The sequence below is a fragment of the Euprymna scolopes genome, chromosome 17 (assembly GCF_053919585.1).
Source record: "Euprymna scolopes isolate OS-2025 chromosome 17, ASM5391958v1, whole genome shotgun sequence".
NCBI classification, from domain to species: domain Eukaryota; kingdom Metazoa; phylum Mollusca; class Cephalopoda; order Sepiida; family Sepiolidae; genus Euprymna; species Euprymna scolopes.
The window spans coordinates 50,830,193-50,857,453 of NC_136498.1; the positions used below are offsets into that span (position 1 = coordinate 50,830,193).

The window sequence follows — 27,261 nt, forward strand, 5'->3', positions numbered from 1 at the left end:
AGTTACGGGTAGTTCCTTAATGATGTTTGCTACCATATTTTTTACTTCAACATTTGTCCGAATTGCTGCAATGACTGATTCTTCCAGATTATGTTTCTGTGGTATCAGTCTTGACAGTCCATCCGCATGGCAAATCTTTTTTGATGCTAGATGTTGTAGCTGGAAATCGTAATTAAGTAGTATTGTACCCCAGCGCAGCAATCTATTTGCGGTGTATACCGGCAATCCTTTTTTTGATCCATAGATCGTGACTAACGGTTTATGGTCGGTTTCAAGTATGAATTGTCTACCATATAAATATCGGTGAAATTTAGTCACGGCAAAGATTATGCTCAACGCTTCTTTTTCGATTTGTGAATATGCCCTTTCGGCTGGTATCAGCGTTCTCGAAGCGTGCGCTATTGGTTTTCTAGACCCATCCGGCATAATATGTTGAATGCATGCTCCTAAGCCGTAGGAGCTAGCGTCACTAGCGATGACTATTTTTAAGTTTGTGTCAAAGTGCGTTAAGAATAATTCGGATGTTAGTGCGCTCTTTATTTTGTCAAAAGCGGTTTGACATTCTTGCGTCCAGTTCCACGGTGTATCCTTTTTAAGCAGATTATTTAAGGGGGCTCGCAAGTTATGCATTCCTTCAATAAAAGATTGGTAATAATTTGCGAGTCCTAAGAAACTCTGCAAGGTTGTTACATTATCGGGTGCTGGCATATTTTTTATTGCCGCAGATCTGTCTGGGTCTGGATGTCGTCCATGTTTGTTTATTATGTGTCCAAGATACTTAATCTCGCTCATACAAAAGTCACATTTACTTTCTTTTACTTTAAAGCCGAATTCTTGTATTCGAGTAAATACTTGTTTCAAATGTTCTTTATGTTCTTCTAGGGATTTGCTCCTGACAACAATGTCGTCCAGGTATGCACATGCACACTCAATACCACTTAGCATGGTGTCCATCGCTTGCTGAAAGATGGCAGGCGCTACTTTGATGCCAAAAGACAATCGGTTGTATTTGTATAATCCCTTATGCGTATTGATGCATAGTATTTTTGAGCAATTCTCCTCGACCGGTATTTGCAAATACGCGTCGCTCAAGTCTATCTTGGAGAAGATATTACCCCCATTCAACTTCGTGAATATTTCCTCTGGGCTTGGTAGGGGGTAATGGTGATCTTTTAATAGGGAGTTGACCCCGGTCGAAAAGTCTGCGCACACTCTAACTTCGTCATTCTTTTTCTTTACGTATACGGTGGGGGCTGCCCACTCGCTCTGTTCTATTTTTGATAGAATTCCCGTCTGTTCCAATCTATTTAATTCTTTCTCAATCTTTTCCAACCCAGCGAACGGAACATTTCGCTTTTTTCTAAAAATTGGGCTGGCGTTTTCTTTAAGTTCAAACGAGACCTTGAATTTATTGCAGCGACCTAAGTTAGTTGTGAATGCCTCAGGAAATAATTCTTTTAAATCGTGTTTTATATTTACTGTTGTTGGAGAAGAACATTCTAATTTTTTACAGAATGTATTGATTGGCTTATCCCATAGTCCGAATTTCTCAATTAAATCTATTCCAAACAGATTTTCACTATTTTTTAGTACGAATATTTTTAATTTCTTCGAAATCCCTTTCAATTTTATCGGGAGGACAACTTCTTCAAATTCTATACCACCACCAGTTACCGTCCGGGCTGCTTTACTAGTTTTCATCATGGCCGGTTTTCCCAACTTTTTCCACGTATTCAGGTTTATTATAGAAACATCGGAGCCGGAGTCGAGTTGTAACTTTATTGATGTTTTAAATGTTTCCACTTTTACGTATTTTCGCCGATCTTTGTCTAATTTTGTATTTGATTTTGTTTGCTGTACTCTCTTTCTGGTGTAAACTTTATATCTGCAGCAATCGCTTTTGTGTCCCACCTTCTTACAAATGTAGCATTTTTTCTTCTTATAAGGACAATCTGATTCCCAATACTTTTCTGCACATCTCTTACAGTTATATCTAGGAAGAGGCTTGTTATATTCTGTACTATATTTATGGTTATTATCTTTGGAATATCCCGTTCCATTGCTTTTCTTTGTAAAGTTCTTGGTTGGTGCGTATGGTTTTCTAACTTTTCTTACATATGCCACTCCGGATTCTTCTATATTTTTTTAATCCTTTTTTAGTGTAATGGCCCTTTCACAGTCCTCTGCTAGTTTCTGGAGGGTTAAATCTTGCTCAGATTCCAGCTTAGACAACACTCGTCTGCGTATTTCTGCATTTTTCGTGGAAACTAACCCTTGAGCGAAGATTAGACATTTAAAATCTTCTACCGTTAGTTCTGCAAGCTTAAAATTATCGCAGTTTTTATTGACAACTGATGCATATGTCAAATAATCTTGGTTGTTCATCTTTCTTAGATTCATGCACAGCCATCTTTTATGAAAAAGAGATATATTTGGATTAAATAATTCTTTTAGTAATTTTACAGCTTCCATGAACTCTAATTCCGCAGTTTTTTTAGGTAATATGTAATCTACGAATTTGCTGTGTTCTGATGTACCCAATTTTCTGAGTAAGAGGCTCACTTTCTGACTATTTGGCCAATTTTTACAGTCCAGTTAAAAAACATCCTCGTATCTTGTGTAGTATGCTTCAAAATTCTTCTCTTCCTCAGGCACATAATGAAATGTGTCCATGCTATTAAAAATAGTTGTATGGGAGAAATTAACACTATCGACATTTTCTCGATTACTCTTTAGTAGTTCCAATGTTTTAGCAAAACGTTCATCTTGTCTTTCTTCATATTCCAATTGTAGTTTCTTATGCCTTTCTTCCTGTTCCAATTGCAGTTTTTTCTGCTTTAATTGTGCCATTTTCTGCTTTTCTTCTTATTCCTGCTGCAATTTCAATAATCTGTCCTCTCTCTTTTCCTCGCGGTCAGCCTGTGCCTGTATTTGTGTTTGCAAAAGCTCGTTTTGTGTAGCCTGTGCTTGTAAAAATTGCATGAACATTTTTGATAAGTCTTCCATGCTTTTTTTTTTTTTTTTTTTTTTTTTTAGTGTGTAGTTAAAAAAAATATTGTACCATGTACAATATACACCGGTTTGGGTTACAACAAAAAAGCAAATTGCTGTAAGCTCCTGTTTTCAATAATAATAGCGCTGCTTGCAATAATATATTCTTTTTGCGAGTCACGCTGCAAAAAAAAAAAATAAAACAGGTTTATCTGGAATCACGAAATGGAATTGACTTTCCGTTTTTAGGCACTTACTAATAAGTAACTCTTTCCACAAAATAAAAGTTTGGGTTTTTTTTTTTTTTTAATCGAGTCACAATTGAATAAATGTATGCAGTACATTTAGTTCTTTGAGTTTTTTTTTCTCTAGTATTTTAGTAATTAAAATACCTCTTAAATTGAGATTACCTTTCTTTTTCGTGACGTTTTACTGTATTATCCGTTATTCAGTGACAACTTCAAGAAAAAAAATCCTTTCCTTGAATTTTAGCTTTAGCTGTGGTATTTCCTTTTAGTACCGACGTCAACCAAAACATTAATTAAAAAGTCCTTTAGTTGTTGCTTTGTTTACGGAGAACAGTAATTAGAATCCACTGGTGAACTTTTTTGTAGGTTACTTCCTTGCTTTTCGTAATACGGGTCTGACCTGTCGTTTTTGCGACAGAACAAAGTTCGCTTTTCGTTTGCAAGTTGGTCCTTTAGTAAGATTTGTCGTGTAGCGACAAAACAAAAATTCATTTTTACATTCGTTTGCAAGTCGGATTCCCAGAAAACGGCGTAAATTGTCGCTTTTGCCACGTTAGAGTTTTTTTTTCCACTTGAGTTGAAACTTCTCTTTAGCGTAAAATCCGTTTGCTCGTCAACACTTTGCATTCCTTTAAAAAAAATGGTCAACCTTTGCGTTGTACTTTTTTTTTTTTTTTTAAATAGTTCTTCGTCAAACCTGAGTCAACATTGTTGCATACCAGTGGCAAGTTGAGGTACAAGACGCCTAGAATTCCCAAATGGTCACCCATCTGGTATTAGCCAGGCTCAACATTGCTTAACTTCGGTGATCTGACGAGATCCGGTGTGTCAACGTGATTATGCCGTATCTATTACTAATATTGTTGTGGTTGCAAGGTTGAACAATAGTTAGTAAAGAAATACAATGAAGACGCAAACAACAAGATAACGCAATAATAAGTGTATTAAAGAAAAGGTATATTTACAATATGTACAAATGACGGTGTCGAGTCAGAGAGTCTTGGTGGGAGGACATGTACGCTCTTCGGCGTCACTTCCAGTGGCATTTGAGTAAGACACACCAAGGCCAACCTAGGCTTGCCATTTATAGTGTTATGTTATTCGCATATGCAAATAAGTTGTTGCCACCACAACAAATATATTACAAACAAATGATATGCTAGAAAAATTTGGGAAAATTGAGTTTCAAGAGGGTAGATAGCACGGAATATACAAATGGAATAATATAATACAATAAAATAAATTTCATTTTTTTTAGTAATATCTATTTTAAAGGCAGATTAAGGGATGGTTAAAATTTTAAATAGATTTAAAGCTTTTTTTTAATGCAAGTCCCCATAACAAAATTTGATTCTCGTATTTTATTGTATAACATGGGAAGTAGACTCGCCAGTCAAAATCAATTCAGATAAGAATGGGAATTTGGAAACGTGGTAAAAAATACATTATAAATACATTTAAAAATACAAACTAATTTTATAGAATAAGTTAATATAGCAAAAGGATAAAAAATTTACAATTAAATTTTATTATGCTATCAGTTCAAAAGAGGCTACAATATTTCGGGAGGGGGAAACCTCTTTAGGCCATGGCATTTCGAAGCCAAACGCTTCTCATCAGAAGAGGGGAGTAAAGACATATATTATACAGAGAAGGATTTTTTTTTAAGGATAGCATTGCCTTTATGGAAAGAGGATTAAAGAAAAACAGGAAGCTGTGCTGAGATTGAAGCCGATTCTAGGACTGCCAGCAGCCAGCGTAAAAGAGTAATAAAGAATGCAAGAGGGCTGTATGTTGAGTTCATTAAGTCCAAAGTAGCTAAGCAGTGGCTTGGTTCCCACCAGTTTTGGTAAATAGCAAACAGAATCCTGAACAGATGCATGTGCTCAATCCCAACCATCATCAATGGATCTGAGATAATCTCGTCAGCATCAGACAAAGCCAAACTTTTTGCTAAGAACTTTGCAACTAATTATACCCTATGCAACCAAGGCCGTCAATCCCCAGTATTTCCTCTTGTATCAGAAAACACACTATGTGACACCTGTGTGTGATGTTACCAAGCTAATCAAAAACATTGATTCCAGTAAAGCAACTGGCCCTGATGGCATTCCAATTATAGTGCTGAAAAAGCTTCAACCAGAACAAGTTCCCCTACTTACAAGGCTGTTTAAGCACTGTCTTAAGGTAAATTGCTTCTCAACACACCAGAAAACCTAATCAGTATGCCCTGTATTTAGGAATTCAGGTGATCGAGCATCTTCATCTCACTACAGACCAATAAGTCTCCTGTGCGCCATGAGTAAGTTGCTGGAATCCATGTTAAATGCAGAAGTAGTAAACCACCTCAGCAAAAATACCTTCTTAGTAGCATGCAATATGGTTTCCATTCTGCTAGAGCTACAGGTTATGGAATTGATTTTATAATTGAGAAAACTTTCCAGCTATACGGTAGCTGGAGATCTTGTGAAGTAGGCTTTTATGCCATACCCTATAAAACGTCTCTCCACAAGATCTCCAGCTACGGTATAGCTGGAAAGTTTTCTCAATTATTAAATCATTTCTCTCTGATGGGTTCATAAGAGTAGTGGTTGATGGGCAGAAATCAGAAGCTCACAGTATTAATTCCGGAGTCCTTTAGAGGCTCATCCTGGGCCCAACTCTCTTCTTGGTCTACATCAATGATCTCCCAAATCACATCCTAAGATCATGTGTAGACATTTATGATGATGACACTACCATCTATGACAGCACATCAAAGGCTGTAAATGTCCAAATCCTCTCTGATTCTCTCTCCTCTGATCTGGAGCATGTGGTGCAATGGCGAAAGAAGTGGCTGGTTAATTTTAATGCATCTAAAACCAAGCTCCTATCTTTATATCATCAAGCTCTGATCCCCTATTTGGCATCAATTGAAATGAATGGCTCTCGTCTTGGGAAGGCTCCATGTTTTGATAAGCTTCTGGGCTTGATCTTTACTGCTGATCTGAGATGGAACACGTACATCAAATCCGTTGCCAAGGTCGCAGGAAAAATGGTTGATATATCACTGCTGATGCAATTCTCTACCTATATAAGAACTAGGTATGTCCAAGGATGGAGTATTGTTGCCACATCTGGACAGGAGCTACTAGAAAGACTTTGTCCTGCCTTGACAGAGTTCAAAATGGACTTCATAGCCTAGTGGGGGGAGGGACATTTTCTCTTCCCCGCAACCTCTTTCCCACAGAGGAGACACTGCGAACCTGTCTCTGCTTTATCACTATTTTTATGGCACATGCTCGTCTGAGCTCTAATCAATGCCCTTCCTTGCCAAACTTTCACGAAAAAAAACACTCGTCTAGCTGAAAACACTATTAATAATTTTTCCTACTATTTATCTGTGCCTAAATCTAAACGTAGATTCCATGAACAAACCTTCTTTCTTAGAACTGCATGCCTGTGGAACTGTTTTCCATTTTCCTGCTTTCCAGCTGAATGCAATTTGGTCATATTCAAATCCAGCCAAAACAAATTCTTGATGAGCCGTTCCCCTTAAGTAATCCAATTTGACAAATTTCCACTACTAACGATTACTACAATATTATCCCATTGACTACTGTACACTCATTAACCCTTATCCTCGAGTGGCCTACGGGCCTTGGTAAGTGGTGACTCCTATGTAAAAATAAAGGAAGGAAAAACTATAAAGGTCTATAATTCCATGGGGTGGTTCTTATTGATTTATGCTCGTTTTTTGGCAGGGCATAAGATTGTAATTCCGGATCGATCCTGGACTAATCCAATTGCCAAATTCTAATAGATTCAGGAACTGGATGATTATCAGATTACAATCCGATTGTCATCCAATGTAATCCACAGTGATCCTACTCAAAGACATAATTTTCATTGATCCTGTGTGATGTCAAACCAAAACGAAAACAGCTGTCCAGATTAAGTGATCCGACAGACCAAAATATCTTGATGAAGTAGAAGCATTACAGTACAGTACAAAATATATTTCCTAAAATAAAGGCAAAACCATGCAAAAACTGCTAAATTGTATAAACCATTGCTTAGGAAGCAATTAAATTATTACTTATTCACCAAACCTGTTTTCCTGCTCTTATTTACTTATACTGCTTCCCTCTCTTTTTGGAAATCATAATTTCTCATTCTATGACTAAGTGTAATGATTAAATATAAGGCCTATACTGGCCACATGTATATTGTTACTGATGTATGTTACTAAAATAACATGTTATTTCTAAATGTTTGCTTTGAAGTAATAATACTTGTCTCCAAGACACCTGCCTGTCTGTTTTGCATGATAAACATTAAAATTCCTTATACTTCGAAATTCTCCCCAAATTCCTGCATATCTATATTGTACAGTAGCGTCCAAAACTAAGGGACAAAATTTTAGAACCCAATATTTGTTTTTCTCAATTTTGTCCCTTACTTTTGGACGTTCCTATTCTGAAAATAAATAAATAAATGTTATAATTCTTTTTCTATCCTTTGCAAATGATTCAAATTTTAGTATGTTATTATGGATGATAACGACTACCAGTTGTCAAAATTTCAGTTTTTCACTGTTGTTGTTTCTAACAAATATTAGTCCTTTAGTTTTGGACGCTATTGTATATAAATGCTGTATTCTTGTAAGTATATCATCTCTCCTATTCTAATTAGTCACTAATCCACAAACCATATTTGATATTTTCTTAACCCTAGTAGATATTAACCTTAAATCTGCACCCCATACTCATAGATACCTCCTTTAAAAACGTAACCACATCTTCCAATTTTAATCCTATCCTGAGGAGTGTAACTTCCAAGCAGATACTAATTCTTTGATACAAACTCTATCAATCCAAACTATCACTTCAGGGGAACAGAATGTCAAGCTTTGAAACCAGGCGTGGGGAAAACCCTTTTGGTGCTGATGGACTCGTAGATCTGATCAGGTCATCCATCTAGAAGGAAAACTCCGATTTGTAAACCTGTGACACTGACCTCATACGTCTTGGCACCAAGGGGGAGGGAGGCCGCCTCAGTCCTTGATGATAACCTCCCTAGAGCTGGTGACTTGATCAAATCACCGGTTTGCAAACCTTAAATGTTTAAGGAGTAGATAGGCTCTGCCTATCGCCGTGCTTTCATACTCCTTCTTTACCTAATAGCCAGGAGCAGAGGTGCAGCCGCAGGGACTCATTAGAGACGTTTAGTGCTTAGCCTTGTTTCCTGACTAGGGTATGAATGCCGTCCCCCACATTTGCCTCATTCCCTTCCCCTATAGCTGCGCATCTTTGGAGTGCTTGTTCACTATATATGCTAACATGATTGGACTGCTGTCGGACAGGTTTCAGGGTACCGGTTTTACAGTTGCTGTTACTGTTTCCGACTTAGAGTACAGGAGCCCTAACTCTTTGGTGGCGCTTAGAGCGGTTGCTCTATCATCAGTTGTATAATGTCAGGATGTTTGTAGTGCACCACGCTCTATAGCAGGCATGTGGGGAAAACTAATGAGCACATATCTAAGATAATGGCAGAAACCCTAGAAGAAGTGGAATGGAGTCAAAAATGGATGGTAACATTCAACGCTGCCAAGACAAAGCTCGTTTCCACCAATAATTATATGAAACCTTACCAACCACTAATTGCTATGGCCAGAGATACATTACTTGAAAGGATGGAATACTGTTGCCACATATGGGCAGGAGCTGCTAGAAAAGACTTGTCCTGCCTTGATAGGGTTCAAAATAGACTTTGTGGCCTGGTGGGAGATGTCCTTTTCTCTTCGCTGCAACCTCTACCTCACAGAAGAGATGTTGCGAGTTTGTCTCTGCGTTATCGTTATTTTCATGAAAAGTGTTCGACTGAGCTTCAATCTATGGTCCCCCCTCCCCAAACTTTCACAAGAAACACTAGACTAGCTGAAAACATTATCAATAATTTTCCTCACTCTTTATCTGTGCCTAAAGCTAAACATAGATTCCATGATCAAAGCTTCTTTCTTAGAACTGCACGCCTGTGGAATTGTCTTCCGTTTTCCTGCTTTCCAGCTGTCTATAATATGGTTGTCTTCAAGTCCAACGTGAACAAGTTTCTGATGAGCCGTTCCACTTAAGTTAACAAATTTACCAAACTTCCATTATTATTGATTATTATATTGTCCTTTTGACTACTCTACACTCTTTAACCCTTATCCTTGAGTGGCCTATCGGCCTTGATAAGTGGTGACGCCTATGTAAAAAAAAACAAAAAAACTTCCTTCAAACTCGTTGGCTTAATGAGTTGGAATAGATACATCGAGATCGTTGCCAAGGCTGCTGCAAAGAAGGTGGGCTCTCTCTACCGTGTTAGAAAGTTACTTACTCCTGAAAGTATCCTGTACCTGCGCCACTATTCGCCCATGTATGGAGTATTGCTGTCACATTTGGGCTGGTGTATCTGCTATTAGTCTCTCGCTCCTGGACAGAGTTCAAAAGAGAGTCGCCAACCTGACAGGTCCTGAACTTTTATGTAAGCTTCAGCCCCTGTCCCATCGATGAAATGTTACATCTCTTTGCCTGTGTTACAAGTATTTTAATGGTGGACGCTCTGACGAACTACAACCTCTTGTACCTCCACAATGAAAAGACCTCCAAAAAAAAGAGAAAAAAAAAAGATTGACAAAGGAGTCTTACTCCGAAATATACTTCTTAAAAAAATAAACACTCGTTTATTTTATAAAAAGTTTCGCGTTGCAGTTTTTGGCTTCAAACGTATCTATACATATTTTATTCTTAAAATTTCACTCAGCGCTTCTAACGGATATAAAAAAAAACTACCCAGTATATATATATATATATATATATATATATATATATATATATATATATATATATATATATGTAAATATACGTATATATATATATATATACGTATATTTACATATATATATACGTATGCATACATATATATATATACGTTTATATACATATAGATATACGTATATATATACATATATATAAATATACGTATATATACATATATATAAATATATATACATGTATATAAATATATATACATATATATATATATATATATATATATATATATATATATATATATATATATATGTTATGTCATATGCTACTGGTACCATGTAACTCAGTACTACCTGCCTCATGGTCGGGTCACCGGCGACTAAACTGGTTCCCCCACCAGACTTTTTTGGTGAGGAGGGCGGCTAGTCTGATTAAAGGATAAAAAACAAGACCTTTCATAGGGCGAATGAACCCTTTTTCAGGGTCAACGGCTAACTAGCACCGTGTATATTTGTGTGTATGTATATATGTGTTGGGGTTGAGAGGACTCCCATAAGCCGTGGTGAAGGCAATCTTTCTAGGAGAAACGAATCTCTGATTTAAAAAAACATCAAGCGGGAGACCAGTACCCGCATTAAGCTGGTCTGCAGTTTAATTTGTTGTTGGATATCTTGCTCTTGCTTGTTGCTGGATCTCAACATTTTGAACTGAGAGAGAGACTTAGCTGTCGTACAAAGCTAAGACTCTGTAACATAATCTTTGTATAGATGCTCCCTAAGGCATTTGGGCTCATGGAATTAAGTGTCTGAGGGAGTTGCACTCGTCTGATAAGACGTTGCAATCATCATCATATATACATATATATATACATATATAAATATATATAAATATATATACATATATATATACATATATCTATATACATATATATACATACATATATATGTGAATAAATACATCTATATACATATATATACATATATATATGCATATATATGCATATATATGGACATATATGGACATACATATACATATATATACATATATATATACACATACATATACATATATATACATATATGTATATATATACATATATATACATCTATATATACATAAATATATATATACATATATATATATATATATATATATATATATATATATATATATATATATATATATATATATATTCCTACTTGAGAGACATTGGCTTAGGTAATAGCTTGGTTGGATGATCATATCCCGTATTCGAGACGAATATATCCGTTCTATAGTCGGGTTTTCTTGATCTGTGTTAGTTAATAAACTTACTTGTGTGTGGCGCATTTGCTCAAGTGGCAGAGTTCCGCCTCGAATGCAAGAGGCTCCGTTTTCGAATCCCGAGTTCAGATGTGTCTAACTGATGAGCCCAAATTAGGACGAAACTCGAATTTTGGACATCCGGTTTGTTTGCTGCCATTGCTCTTGTGAACTGCGACGTTGTTTGGCCACGGAAATAATTATATACTCTTTCACATTTTTAATACATACATGCATATATATATATATATATATATATATATATATATATGTATATATATATATATATATATATATATATATATATATATATATATATATATATATATATATACAAATTTGTAGTATTCCGAATTATACTGGGTTAATATAATTCAGTAATTTGTTCATATACCAATAAATTTAAGCCAAAAAAATACTTTACAAAGGACGCGACGGAGGTAAGTGTTCCCGATTGTTTTCTTTTTCTCATAAAGGAAATGTTTCTTTTCCTTAATGTTTCATTGTTAAAGTGTTTTTTATTTAATAAGCTTGAAGAAAGGCTGTTCTTGTGAAAATGTTCAAACGACATATTGTTTGAATTTGTCGAAATGGTCTTGAAACAATTGCAACTAACAATACTAACAATGAAATACACTTTTTGTTGCTATCAACCGATTTCTTGAAGTCTTGGTTTTTGTTAAAACAGTATATATATATATATATATATATATATATATATATATATATATATATATATATATATATATAAAATTTATTCATACAGACATTGATGGCTACATATGTGCATACATGTTTCTGTAATCACCCGTGCTGGGGAGATTACGTCTTCAGGCCAAGAATTACCCTCGAAAACTGACATTTCAAGACACAAAAACACTTCCTTATTTCGTTTACAAAATTAGAATCTTGTCACCTAATATGGGTGGGGGTTATGTGTGGGGGAGGATAAGTAAGGTCTTTGAACGATCCGTACCTCACAGGCTTTTATCTTTCCATATCTTAACCTCTTATTTTTTTATTCCCTTTGTTCTTTTTTTATGTATCTCATCTTTTAGTTTTGCGTTATAAAGTACTTGAGAAATGCGACATTCTCTCTCCCGTGGCCTGTGGTCAAAGACTATACATATTTTCGATGGCCACCCAGTGTGGATAAACCGGCATTCTCAATTTAAATACACACTTATTTTAGAAGTAAACACACACACACACACACACACACACACACACACACACACACACACACACACACACACACACACACACACATATATATATATATATATATATATATATATATATATATACTCAGGAGTGAATACACACCGTTTGGTATATTTTATGTACACATACGCACAGAAATATAAATAATAAATATAAAAATAATATAAATATAAATATAAATATAAAATGAAGAACGCTACCGACTTCTGCATTCATAAATATACATAAATATATGTATAAACATCTATACTCTGATACACCCGCTTATATATATATATATATATATATATATATATATATATATATATATATATATATATATATATATATATATATATATATGCATAAACATACACACACATACATAATGTACATATAAAGTTATATATATTTACACTAAACGTAGACGCATATCCATATAATATACATACACGCAGTTATAGCTACACACATATACTTACATAAATAGCCATATACACACCCGCATATTACATACTACCTCTGTTATTATACCAATATTAATAAAACTGTCAATTGGGAATCTTAAAACCTGTAGATCGTAATCGGATTCACCTTTCGATAAAACATATATATACACACATACTAGCATACACACACATACACACACACACACACACACACACACATATGTATATATATATATATATATATATATATATATAAATATACATACACATATATGCAGACTACATAGCAATAGGCATAGATACATCCCCATCCATACACACACCCACACATACATACACATACACACGCACACACACACACACACACACACACACACACACACACACACACACACATATATATATATATATATATATATATATATATATATATATATATATATATATATGCGGGTGTTCGCGAACTCCTGCGTTTATATTAACAAGCGATCTAATGATGTGTTTACATTATAAATCCAATGTGGTCGAGTTGAGCTGGATTCCTCTTGCAATGAGCATGAAGATGAACGGTCGTGTAAAAGAAGGCATGTTTCACACGATTAAGAGGAGGATGAGATAATTCGAACATTGCCCCACGAATAACATGACAACTCGTGTAATGTATCTTAAAAAACATCTGTGACAGTGAAGGAGTTGTCGTATTTGGGTGATGTAAATCATTTGTTTTGTCTCATCATTGATATAAAACATCTTTGGTATCAACTCGAGTTATTTGAATGAGTAGATGGATATTGTATTGCCGAATTGATACAGGTGAATGCCCTAATTTGCTTGTTTGTGTTGTCGTAACTTAAATATCAATGAGCTGGATTTTAGAGTGCACTTAGACCGCTTTTACACTTGACATAGTGATATGGAACAAAGGGGAGAGAGAGAGAGAGAGAGAGAGAGAGAGAGAGAGAGAGAGTTAAAGAGAGAGAGAGGGAGTGAGAAAGGTAGATAGATAGATAGAGAGAGAGAGAGAGTAGCAACCATGACTGAATTCAATATTCCTAATGATGCTTGGGAGAATATAACTAAACACCAAGTCTTATGTATGACATGAAAAGAAACTGGAATCTAAGGAAGATCTATATCATTCAAGTAATCATATAAGCTCCCGGGCACATGTAAACGAATTTAGAAACCCACCTACCGAACATGCCTGCCAAATATACCCGATGAAGATATATATATATATATATATATATATATATATATATATATATATATATATATATATATATATATATATATATATAGTAAGTTATGACAATATATATGGCAATTAGGATACACAGAATATAACGCACTTCATCCTCATGAGAATTCGTCAAGCTTATACATACATATATATATATACAGGGTGTTTCAAAAGTCTTGGGAACATTACAAATGCGTATATCTGATGAACTATTCCAGGTAGAAAAATGAAACTGGTGTCATTTTAAAGCTTGCTTAATCAAGTTTTTGGTCATACTAATGATTTTCGTCTTATCTTTCCATGTGTAGTAATGGCGTTCTCTAAACAAGACAAGGCGTTTTGCGTCCTCCAATTTGCAAAGACTGAATCGTGGACATGTGTTCAGCGTGCATTTCGCAGGAAATTTAAAAAAGAAGTCCCTGAAAGGAAACCCATTGTCAGATGGCATGCTAAATTTGTGAAAGATGGGTGTTTGTGCCCAAGTAAGCGAACAGGTCGCCCTTCAACTTCAAAAGATGCAGTTGAGCAAGTCCGGAAGCCTTTCAGCAGAGCCCCCGTAAATCAGTGAGAAGAGCCAGCAGGGAACTTCAGCTTGCTCCAGCAACTGTCTGGCGTGTCTTAAGGAAACGACTGCAAATGGTACCTTACAAGCTCAAGTTGGTCCAAAAGTTGAAGGACACTGATAAGCCACTTCGCCGTGACTTTTGCATTGCAATGCAAGAGAAGTTGGAAGATAACGGCTTTGATGACCGGCTTGTTTTTAGCAATGAGGCGACCTTCTATCTGAATGGCAAAGTTAACAAGCATAGCACTCGCATATGGGGTACTGAGTGTGACTTTTTCCTTTGGGGCTTTGTCAAGCAACAAGTCTATGTGCCGCCCCTTCCAAGAGATATTGACGAACTAAAGGCTCGAATAACGGCAGTTGTGGGAACCATTGACGTCAAGATGCTGGAACGCGTTTGGCAGGAAATGGACTATCGACTAGATGTCTGCCGTGTGACGAATGGTGCTCATATTGAGCAAGTTTGAAGATTCCCCACAAAACTTGAAACTTTAACCTTTCCAACGGTACCAATTTCATTTTTTAACTCCTAGTAGTTTTTGAGTTATTAAAAATCTTTATGTTCCCAAGACTTTTGAAACACCCTGTATATATATATATATATATATATATATATATATATATATATATATATATATATATATATATATGTATGTATACATACATATATATATATATATATATATATATATATATATATATATATATATATATATATATATATATATATACAGTTTTGACTTTCTAAATAGGTGCCTTACACTGTATCGGACATTAAAATCTAAACATAAAAATCCATCTGAAGACATTAACACAAACAAGAACAGTTCCTGAAGAAGAATCGTTTACATTTCGAATTCGAATTCGACAGAATTTAATTTTAATGAACAAATACGTTTATTAAGAAAAAAATCTGTACTTGTCTGGTTTTTAAAAAATCTTAAAATTTAAATTACCATATCAACATCGTTTTTTAAACAGTGGACTTCCTAAATGTGTGTAAAAATACACATGCACACGACCGGCCCCTTACACTGTATCGAACATTAAAACCTCAATCTCGAAATCCATCCGAGAACGTGCCAAAGCATTAACGCCAGAATGACACGAAAAATGAAAGAACACACTCCTTGAAGAAGAATCTTTTACGATTCGAATTCTAAAGAATTTAATTTTAATGAACAAATACGTTTATTAAAAAATATCCTGCACTTGTCTGGTTTTTAAAAAAGATTTAAGTAATAAAACGAAACGTTCGTTCATCCATGCATCAGTTGTAAGTAGTTGATATACGAACAATAGTATATTGGAATGAGCATGTTTTTGCAGAAGTTTTACCCTTGTTTTGGATGATTAAAAGTGCTGTTTTCTTTTATTATAATAATAATAATAATAATAATAATAATAATAATAATAATAATAATAATAATAATAATAATAATAATAATAATTATTATTATTATTATTATTATTATTATTATTATTATTATTATTATATAACAATTATAATTGTCATAATAAAATTTATAATGGTAACAATCATAATAGCTTGAAGAAGTTCCAACTAGTTTCCAATTAGAACTGAAACATATCTGCAAATGTGTAAATAAAAAGGTTTACATAAATAAAAATTTTATGTCGAATAAATAAAGAGAGATAGTTTTTTCTAACGAATCGCCATTCATCAAGATACAAGGCCACTCGGTGACGTAGGTTAATGAGTTCGTGTCAGATGAATGGTGAGACCAATACATTGAGGATTGCAGACCATGGTTTGATCTGATAAGAATTTGAGGACGGCTCAACGTTAATTCATAATTGGATTTGAAAACAACCCTCTTTTAATCAACTGGGAAGCAGCCCCATAGTATTGTGGTCCATTGACGGATAGTTAATAAGTATAGATATCTGAAAGTCTGAAAATTTGTAATCGTCGGCTAGTGTCTGATCGGTGCAGATCACAACGAAAAGTCCATGACTATCTTTTGTGTTTATTTTAGTTGCACGTCGGTCGCGGCAGTTGTTGATAGTTTAGTTTATTCGATGATCTCATTTGATAGGATTCAAAAATGTTAATTGTTTGAATTTTTATCTTCTGATCTTGTTTTTTTTTTTTTTTTTTTTTTTTTTTTTTCCAGCAAAGTCTTGGACGTACAGTTGTTGCGGCAACGGACGCTGTGGAGGGCGATTCAAGACATGTCCGAATAAAAACCGTTGGGGACATTTTCGACGACACTACAATGGACAAGTAGCTTTCACCTCGACTGGCAGCCGCACCGACTCTCAAAACAGGCGATATAGAGAAGTCGTCTTTCACCAAAGGCTTTTACAGATGAACCACATTATATTTTGGGATATGGACAACTGGTCCTGTTTCTTTCATCGACTACGATATCCTATACCGAAAAAAACTTTTGTATGGGGTTTCCATTGCACAAAGTGGAAGCCCCCTTTACGGTGAGTCTAGTTTTTTTTTTTTTCTTTCTTTTCTGTAAATTAGGAAGGTAATTATCATTTTATTAGAACTTATGTCTCCCCATACCTTCCTCATTGATGAGTCATTTCCTTATCCCGTTTGGCTGAAAGAATTTCTGGTACCTGCTGCATTAAGGGGTCACGTGAGGTAGTTTATAAAAACCCTCACATGAATGTGCCCCGTTTCTTTTTCGCCCCCCCCCTTTTTTTTTCTTCTTTGATTCACTAGTAGGGTGCGACTGAGGATCAGTAACACATGCAAAGACGGAAGTTAAAGAAATCCAGCTCCTTTTCTTCCATTACCAACATGAACTAAAGAATATTTGTTAATTTTGCCAGATATATTAATTCTTTTACAAGATATATTAATTAATTTTATAAGATATATTAATTAATTTACAAGATATATTGATTAATTTTACAAGATATATTAATTAATTTTACAAGATATATTAATTCATTTACAAGATATATTAATTATTTTACAAGATATATTAATTCATTTACAAGATATATTAATTCATTTACAAGATATATTAATTAATTTTACAAGATATATTAATTAAATTTACAAGATATATTAATCAAATTTACAAGATATATTAATTAATTTTACAAGATATATTAATTAAATTTACAAGATATATTAATTCATTTTACAAGATATATTAATCAAATTTAAAAGATATATTAATTCATTTTACAAGATATATTAATTAATTTTACAAGATATATTAATTCATTTTACGAGATATATTAATTAATTTTACGAGATATATTAATTAATTTTAGAAGATATATTAATTCATTTTACAAGATATATTAATTAATTTTACAAGATATATTAATTAATTTACAAGATATATTAATTCATTTTACAAGATATATTAATTAATTTTACAAGATATATTAATTAATTTTACAAGATATATTAATTAATTTACAAGATATAATAATTAATTTACAAGATATATTAATTAATTTTACAAGATATATTAATTAATTTTACAAGATATATTAATTAATTTTACAAGATATATCAATTAATTTTACAAGATATATTAATTAATTTTACGAGATATATTCATTCATTTTACGAGATATATTAATTCATTTTACAAGATATATTAATTAATTTTACGAGATATATTAATTCATTTACAAGATATATTAATTCATTTTACAAGATATATTAATTCATTTACAAGATATATTAATTAATTTTACAGGATATATTAATTCATTTACAAGATATATCAATTAATTTTACAAGATATATTAATTAATTTTACAAGATATATTAATTAATTTTACAAGATATATTAATTCATTTACAAGATATATTAATTAATTTTACAAGATATATTAATTAATTTTACAAGATATATTAATTAATTTTACGAGATATATTAATTCATTTTACGAGATATATTAATTCATTTTACGAGATATATTAATTCATTTTACGAGATATATTTATTCATTTTACGAGATATATTAATTCATTTTACGAGATATATTAATTCATTTTACAAGATATATTAATTCATTTTACGAGATATATTAATTCATTTTACGAGATATATTTATTCATTTTACGAGATATATTTATTCATTTTACGAGATATATTTATTCATTTTACAAGATATATTAATTCATTTACAAGATATATTAATTAATTTTACAAGATATATTAATTCATTTTACGAGATATATTTATTCATTTTACGAGATATATTAATTCATTTTACAAGATATATTAATTAATTTTACAAGATATATTAATTAATTTTACAAGATATATTAATTAATTTTACAAGATATATTAATCAATTTTACAAGATATATTAATTTATTTACAAGATATATTAATTCATTTACAAGATATATTAATTAATTTTACAAGATATATTAATTAATTTTACAAGATATATTAATTAATTTTACAAGATATATTAATCAATTTTACAAGATATATTAATTTATTTACAAGATATATTAATTCATTTACAAGATATATTAATTCATTTTACGAGATATATTAATTCATTTTACGAGATATATTTATTCATTTTACGAGATATATTAATTAATTTTACAAGATATATTAATTAATTTTACAAGATATATTAATCAATTTTACAAGATATATTAATTTATTTACAAGATATATTAATTAATTTTACAAGATATATTAATTAATTTTACAAGATATATTAATTTATTTACAAGATATATTAATTAATTTTACAAGATATATTAATTAATTTTACAAGATATATTAATTAATTTTACAAGATATATTTATTAATTTTACAAGATATATTAATTTATTTACAAGATATATTAATTAATTTTACAAGATATATTAATTAATTTTACAAGATATATTAATTTATTTACAAGATATATTAATTAATTTTACAAGATATATTAATTAATTTTACAAGATATATTAATTAATTTTACAAGATATATTAATTAATTTTACAAGATATATTAATTTATTTACAAGATATATTAATTAATTTTACAAGATATATTAATTAATTTTACAAGATATATTAATTAATTTTACAAGATATATTAATTAATTTTACAAGATATATTAATTTATTTACAAGATATATTAATTAATTTTACAAGATATATTAATCAATTTTACAAGATATATTAATTCATTTTACGAGATATATTAATTAATTTTACAAGATATATTAATTAATTTTACAAGATATATTAATTCATTTACAAGATATATTAATTAATTTTACAAGATATATTAATTAATTTTACAAGATATATTAATTTATTTTACAAGATATATTAATTAATTTTACAAGATATATTAATTAATTTTACAAGATATATTAATTCATTTACAAGATATATTAATTAATTTTACAAGATATATTAATTAATTTTACAAGATATATTAATTTATTTTACAAGATATATTAATTAATTTTACAAGATATATTAATTCATTTTACAAGATATATTAATTCATTTACAAGATATATTAATTAATTTTACAAGATATATTAATTTATTTTACAAGATATATTAATTTATTTTACAAGATATATTAATTAATTTTACAAGATATATTAATTAATTTTACAAGATATATTAATTCATTTACAAGATATATTAATTAATTTTACAAGATATATTAATTAATTTTACAAGATATATTAATTAATTTTACAAGATATATTAATTTATTTACAAGATATATTAATTCATTTACAAGATATATTAATTAATTTTACAAGATATATTAATTAATTTTACAAGATATATTAATTCATTTACAAGATATATTAATTAATTTTACAAGATATATTAATTAATTTTACAAGATATATTAATTTATTTACAAGATATATTAATTAATTTTACAAGATATATTAATTCATTTACAAGATATATTAATTAATTTTACAAGATATATTAATTAATTTTACAAGATATATTAATTTATTTTACAAGATATATTAATTAATTTTACAAGATATATTAATTAATTTTACAAGATATATTAATTCATTTACAAGATATATTAATTAATTTTACAAGATATATTAATTAATTTTACAAGATATATTAATTTATTTTACAAGATATATTAATTAATTTTACAAGATATATTAATTCATTTTACAAGATATATTAATTCATTTACAAGATATATTAATTAATTTTACAAGATATATTAATTTATTTTACAAGATATATTAATTTATTTTACAAGATATATTAATTAATTTTACAAGATATATTAATTAATTTTACAAGATATATTAATTCATTTACAAGATATATTAATTAATTTTACAAGATATATTAATTAATTTTACAAGATATATTAATTAATTTTACAAGATATATTAATTTATTTACAAGATATATTAATTCATTTACAAGATATATTAATTAATTTTACAAGATATATTAATTAATTTTACAAGATATATTAATTCATTTACAAGATATATTAATTAATTTTACAAGATATATTAATTAATTTTACAAGATATATTAATTTATTTACAAGATATATTAATTAATTTTACAAGATATATTAATTCATTTACAAGATATATTAATTAATTTTACAAGATATATTAATTAATTTTACAAGATATATTAATTTATTTTACAAGATATATTAATTAATTTTACAAGATATATTAATTAATTTTACAAGATATATTAATTCATTTACAAGATATATTAATTAATTTTACAAGATATATTAATTAATTTTACAAGATATATTAATTCATTTACAAGATATATTAATTAATTTTACAAGATATATTAATTCATTTTACAAGATATATTAATTTATTTACAAGATATATTAATTAATTTTACAAGATATATTAATTCATTTACAAGATATATTAATTAATTTTACAAGATATATTAATTAATTTTACAAGATATATTAATTTATTTTACAAGATATATTAATTCATTTTACAAGATATATTAATTAATTTTACAAGATATATTAATTCATTTACAAGATATATTAATTAATTTTACAAGATATATTAATTAATTTTACAAGATATATTAATTAATTTTACAAGATATATTAATTTATTTTACAAGATATATTAATTAATTTTACAAGATATATTAATTCATTTTACAAGATATATTAATTCATTTACAAGATATATTAATTAATTTTACAAGATATATTAATTTATTTTACAAGATATATTAATTTATTTTACAAGATATATTAATTAATTTTACAAGATATATTAATTAATTTTACAAGATATATTAATTCATTTACAAGATATATTAATTAATTTTACAAGATATATTAATTAATTTTACAAGATATATTAATTAATTTTACAAGATATATTAATCAATTTTACAAGATATATTAATTAATTTTACAAGATATATTAATCAATTTTACAAGATATATTAATTAATTTTACAAGATATATTAATCAATTTTACAAGATATATTAATTTATTTACAAGATATATTAATTAATTTTACGAGATATATTAATCAATTTTACAAGATATATTAATTAATTTTACAAGATATATTAATCAATTTTACAAGATATATTAATTAATTTTACAAGATATATTAATCAATTTTACAAGATATATTAATTAATTTTACAAGATATATTAATCAATTTTACAAGATATATTAATTAATTTTACAAGATATATTAATCAATTTTACAAGATATATTAATTAATTTTACAAGATATATTAATCAATTTTACAAGATATATTAATTTATTTACAAGATATATTAATTAATTTTACAAGATATATTAATCAATTTTACAAGATATATTAATTTATTTACAAGATATATTAATTAATTTTACAAGATATATTAATCAATTTTACAAGATATATTAATTTATTTACAAGATATATTAATTAATTTACAAGATATATTAATTCATTTACAAGATATATTAATGTAATATTATCCATCCGAGGACGTGCCAAAGCATTAACACCAGAACTTAATTTTACATTTATTATTATTATTATTATTATTATTATTATTATTATTATTATTATTATTAAATAGTTGTAAATAAATAACTGACAGTCAAATTAGTCCGTTTTGTTAACTTAATATATTTTTTTGAACCAAAAACAATATCACAATATTACTCTATCACAACATATATATAAAAGTCAATAGTGTTGAGTAGAATATAAACAGTATCACAATAGAACTTTTAACATTAAAAGCACTACTCTTTATAACTTGCATATGATCTCTAAACACAGTTTATAAATACCGAGCAGCACCGAATAGATTTTCCATAACAAAACATAGTGATGTTGTTTTGTTTTTCCCGGGCAACAGTACTATTAAACGTATCTGCTTGATTTAGAATACTTAGCCCTTTGGATTGACTAACATATACCATTCATCTGATGTGATATTGTATTATTCCTATTTCGGCTCCCAGGCGACAACATCTGCTGGTCGAGTATACAACTTAATAACAAAAAAAACAAAAAAAAAACGAAATAATTTTTTCAGATAACGCAGCATTTAAACACACCAACATCTGTCTAGATTGTTGAGCATTTTGCTAATATGATATACCACTTTCTGGATATGATACTGCATTATTATTATTATTATTATTATTATTATTATTATTATTATCATCCTTCTTCTTCTTCTTCTTCTTCTTCTTCTTCTTCTTCTTCTTCTTCTTCCCAGGCAATGTCAAGTACATTTTTTGTATAAAATAGTATAACAAAAGCTAGTAATGCTGTTTTTGCCTGGGTATCGCGTCTATTAAACACACCATCTCTATCTCTATCTAGGATATTGAGCACTTTGGAATAACTAGTCTATACCATTTACTCTAGGTGATACGATATTATTACTCGTTTGGCTCTAGGACAACAACACCATGTACTTTGTCTGGTATAGAGTAAAAAAAGACAAAGAAGTTATTTCTTTCTAGCAAAGCTACATCTAAACAGATTTGCTCTATTGATTTAGATTGTCGGACTAACTTCCTCATCTTGGTTGTTATTGTCACAACGTTTCGGCCGTTTTGCCCTCCGGCCTTCGTCAGGTATTTTGTATCGAACTGGGGAACCGTTTGTTAGGAGTCTCGAACCCAACCCTTTATTATTATTACGGGGGTACCGTGTTCGGACTCCAGCTAGGCTTTGGGACATAGTTGCTGATTCTCTGTTTTGAATGTTACAACACCTGACGAAGGCCGGAGGGCAAAACGGCCGAAACGTTGTGACAATAACAACCAAGATGAGGAAGTCAGTCCGACAATCTCAATCAATGAAAACACCTCATCTAAAAAGTTACAGACAATTACTAGATTTGCTCTATTTAGATTACTGAGCTTTCTTCTGTTACTGTATATAATTTTCCAGATATGATATTATATTATTACTACTATGACTACCAGGCAGGAAAGAATGAAAGAAAAAAAATGAATAAAAACAACTGAATGAAAAAATGAATTAAAGAAATGTATAAAAAATCAATGAAAAATGAATGAAAAAACTTTAATCAAAAATGAATGAAAATAACTGAATATTATTAAGATAAAATAAAAAAAAACTAATGAAACATGTACGAAAGATAAGATGAATGGAAAATTAATAAAATAAAATAATGAAAGAAAAAAATGAATGAAAGTAAGTAAATGAAAAAGTAATGAAGAAAAATAAATCTGAACGAAACAATAAATGGAAAAACGAGTAAAAATAAATAAAAACAATGAAGAATTTGATTGAAAAAAAAAATGGCTTAAAAATTGTGGGAAAATGAATGTAAAAACTTTCTGTAAAAATGAATTAGAGAAAATGTATGAAAAAATTATGAGCATGTATTTTATGAAGTTTCTGATTTTTACACAGAAACCCATACACACACAGATTTACACTTACCAAATGCCTACTTATGTTTGCTGTAAGATGCCTGCACGAACTTGGAGTCTATATTCGAACCGCTCTTCTCTTGACTAGAGAATCAAAACTAGAATTAGACAACCAGGCCTTCACGTGATTTCTATTAAACTTGCAGCATAGCGTTAGTTACTTATACTTTCTCTACCGTTCTCCCTCGACTCAGGATTGTACCATAATAAATCCTGTCTCTGACAGCATACATGCAACACTCTCCTTAGATACTAGCACCCAAATCCATGTATTTGATGTCTTTGATGTCCACTGCAGTAATTGACTTACTTTCTCTACATACACAGATGCAGCTGGTAGCATTGCACATAGCTTTTCTATATCCCATTCTCTGACACATCCTGCCATGTTTCCGACCCGTCTTTAAGATCGTCAAGATCAGCATAAACCCATTTCTGGCCACAGTTCCTAAGGATTGTGCAACAAGTACACATAGGCTACTCGAGTATGCTGATCATGTTGTGATATTGGTAAACATCACTCTAAACTCTCGCATACAAGTTGAAAAGCCATTGCTCAGAACGACAAGGTACTTCAAGAAGGTTGACTTGGAAGCCATTAGGGTTCACATCAGAGATGCCCTATGAAGAAGTATGTTGTGTCTTCCTGCAAAACAGTGTAAATGAGGCTACTGAATAGTTCAAAGCAGTAATTAAATCACATGTTCTCACACAGAAGTTTTATAGTAAGCCCCACTCTATATCTAAGGCCTATGACAGGGTCTGACACAAAGGTCTTCTCATGAAAATTAAATCATATGGTATTACTGGACGGATGCTTAATATAATCAAATCCTTCTTGGACAAGAGGAAAATCCAAAACAACATTATATAAATCTTAGTGTGCCACACGGGTCGATCCTTAGAGCTTTATTATTTCTGATGATAATTATATATAACCTCCCTGATAAAATTGTCTCTGGGATGGATATATTTGCTGATGACACCATGCTCTCTAACAGACATGAGGGGAAAACGATTGTAGACTATATCTAAGACAGTGGTTGAAACCTTTGAGGAAGACTTCTTGCCTGCGATGGAATGGGTATGTAAATGGATGGTAATATTTAATGCTGCCAACATGAAGCTTCTTTTCTTTAACAATTAAAAAAAAACCTTCTTTCAATGATTAATAATATGCTATCTAAAAGCTCTTCGTTCAAACCCCTCAGCTTAACATTAGCAGGTAATATAAATTGGAACAAATACATTGAGGACATTGCAAGGAAGGTGGGCTCTCTCTACCGTGCTAGAAACTTACTCACACCTAAGAGTATCCAATACCTCTACAAAGCCACCATCCGCCTATGCATTCAGAGGAAAACGATTAACAAAATAAATTTTATATAGACTAGCTATAATCTTGCTGGTTAGCGCAAAACTTGAAAGTTTCAAAGTTTAAAAGACAGTAATGCTCGAAAGATTATATTAAAATATATACAGACGCAAAAAAGATTATATGAAAATATGTACAGATGCAAAAAAGATTATATGAAAATATATACAGATGCAAAAAAGATTATATGAAAATATATGCAGATGCAAAAAACATTATATGAAAATATATACAGATGCAAAAAAGATTATATGAAAATATATGCAGATTCAAAAAACATTATATGAAAATATATACAGATGCAAAAAAGATTATATGAAAATATATACAGATGCAAAAAACATTATATGAAAATATATACAGATGCAAAAAACATTATATGAAAATATATACAGATGCAAAAAAGATTATATGAAAATATGTACAGGTTCAAAAAACATTATATGAAAATATATACAGATTCAAAAAACATTATATGAAAATATATACAGATGCAAAAAAACATTATATGAAAATATATACAGATGCAAAAAAACATTATATGACAATATATACTGATGCAAAAAAGATTACATGAAAATATATTAAAGGTCCCTTCGATTGGGGAGACCGATCAGTGTTTGGGTAGACAAATCATTAGATCTGTGTCAAATTTCTTCCCGTCTGTTGCTCTACATTTGGTCTTTGGTGTAAAGTCTGTATTTTCCCTAGTTGTTAAGGATGGTTTACCTTACATCATAAACAGTAATGTAGATTATGAATTTAATTGTCAGTGTTCTGCTGACTATGTAGGTCGAACCTCCTTCAATTTGTAGGCTCGAATCAACCAACATGTTCCAGTAAAAATAAAATTGGGCAAGCCTTGTCGCACTTACCCCCTTTCTTCCACCTTGGAATATGCCATTGGTCAACACCTCCATGAAAATCCAGCATGTGCCAATGCATTTAAAATGGAGTGTTTTAGGATTTTGTACCGGGCTGAAACTCAAAATCACTTGTGGATTTTGGAGTCAGTCTCCATTCTCTTACACAGACCTTCTCTCTAACGACCAAAAAAAAATGCCACAGAAGCGAATGGAATGCTTCAGACTGCTTTTGGGCTATCTTGCATGAATCGAGCATCGGTTTTTTAGTGGCATAAGAGATTCAAGGCAGGGAGTCTGTGAGGGATG

The 27,261-nt window shown here is 30.2% G+C and overlaps 1 protein-coding gene across 2 annotated transcripts in view; it reads left to right on the forward strand.

Moving 5' to 3' along the window:
• The window catches only part of LOC145296753 (E3 SUMO-protein ligase ZNF451-like), a 66,507-nt gene that overhangs the window by 10,264 nt on the left and 28,982 nt on the right, over window positions 1-27,261 (forward strand). For both annotated transcript variants that reach the window (XM_080142790.1, XM_080142791.1), the window contains exon 2: window positions 16,934-17,252. In XM_080142790.1, coding sequence (XP_079998916.1) covers window positions 16,934-17,252 — 319 coding nt within the window. The remainder of the gene's footprint in view (window positions 1-16,933; window positions 17,253-27,261) is intronic.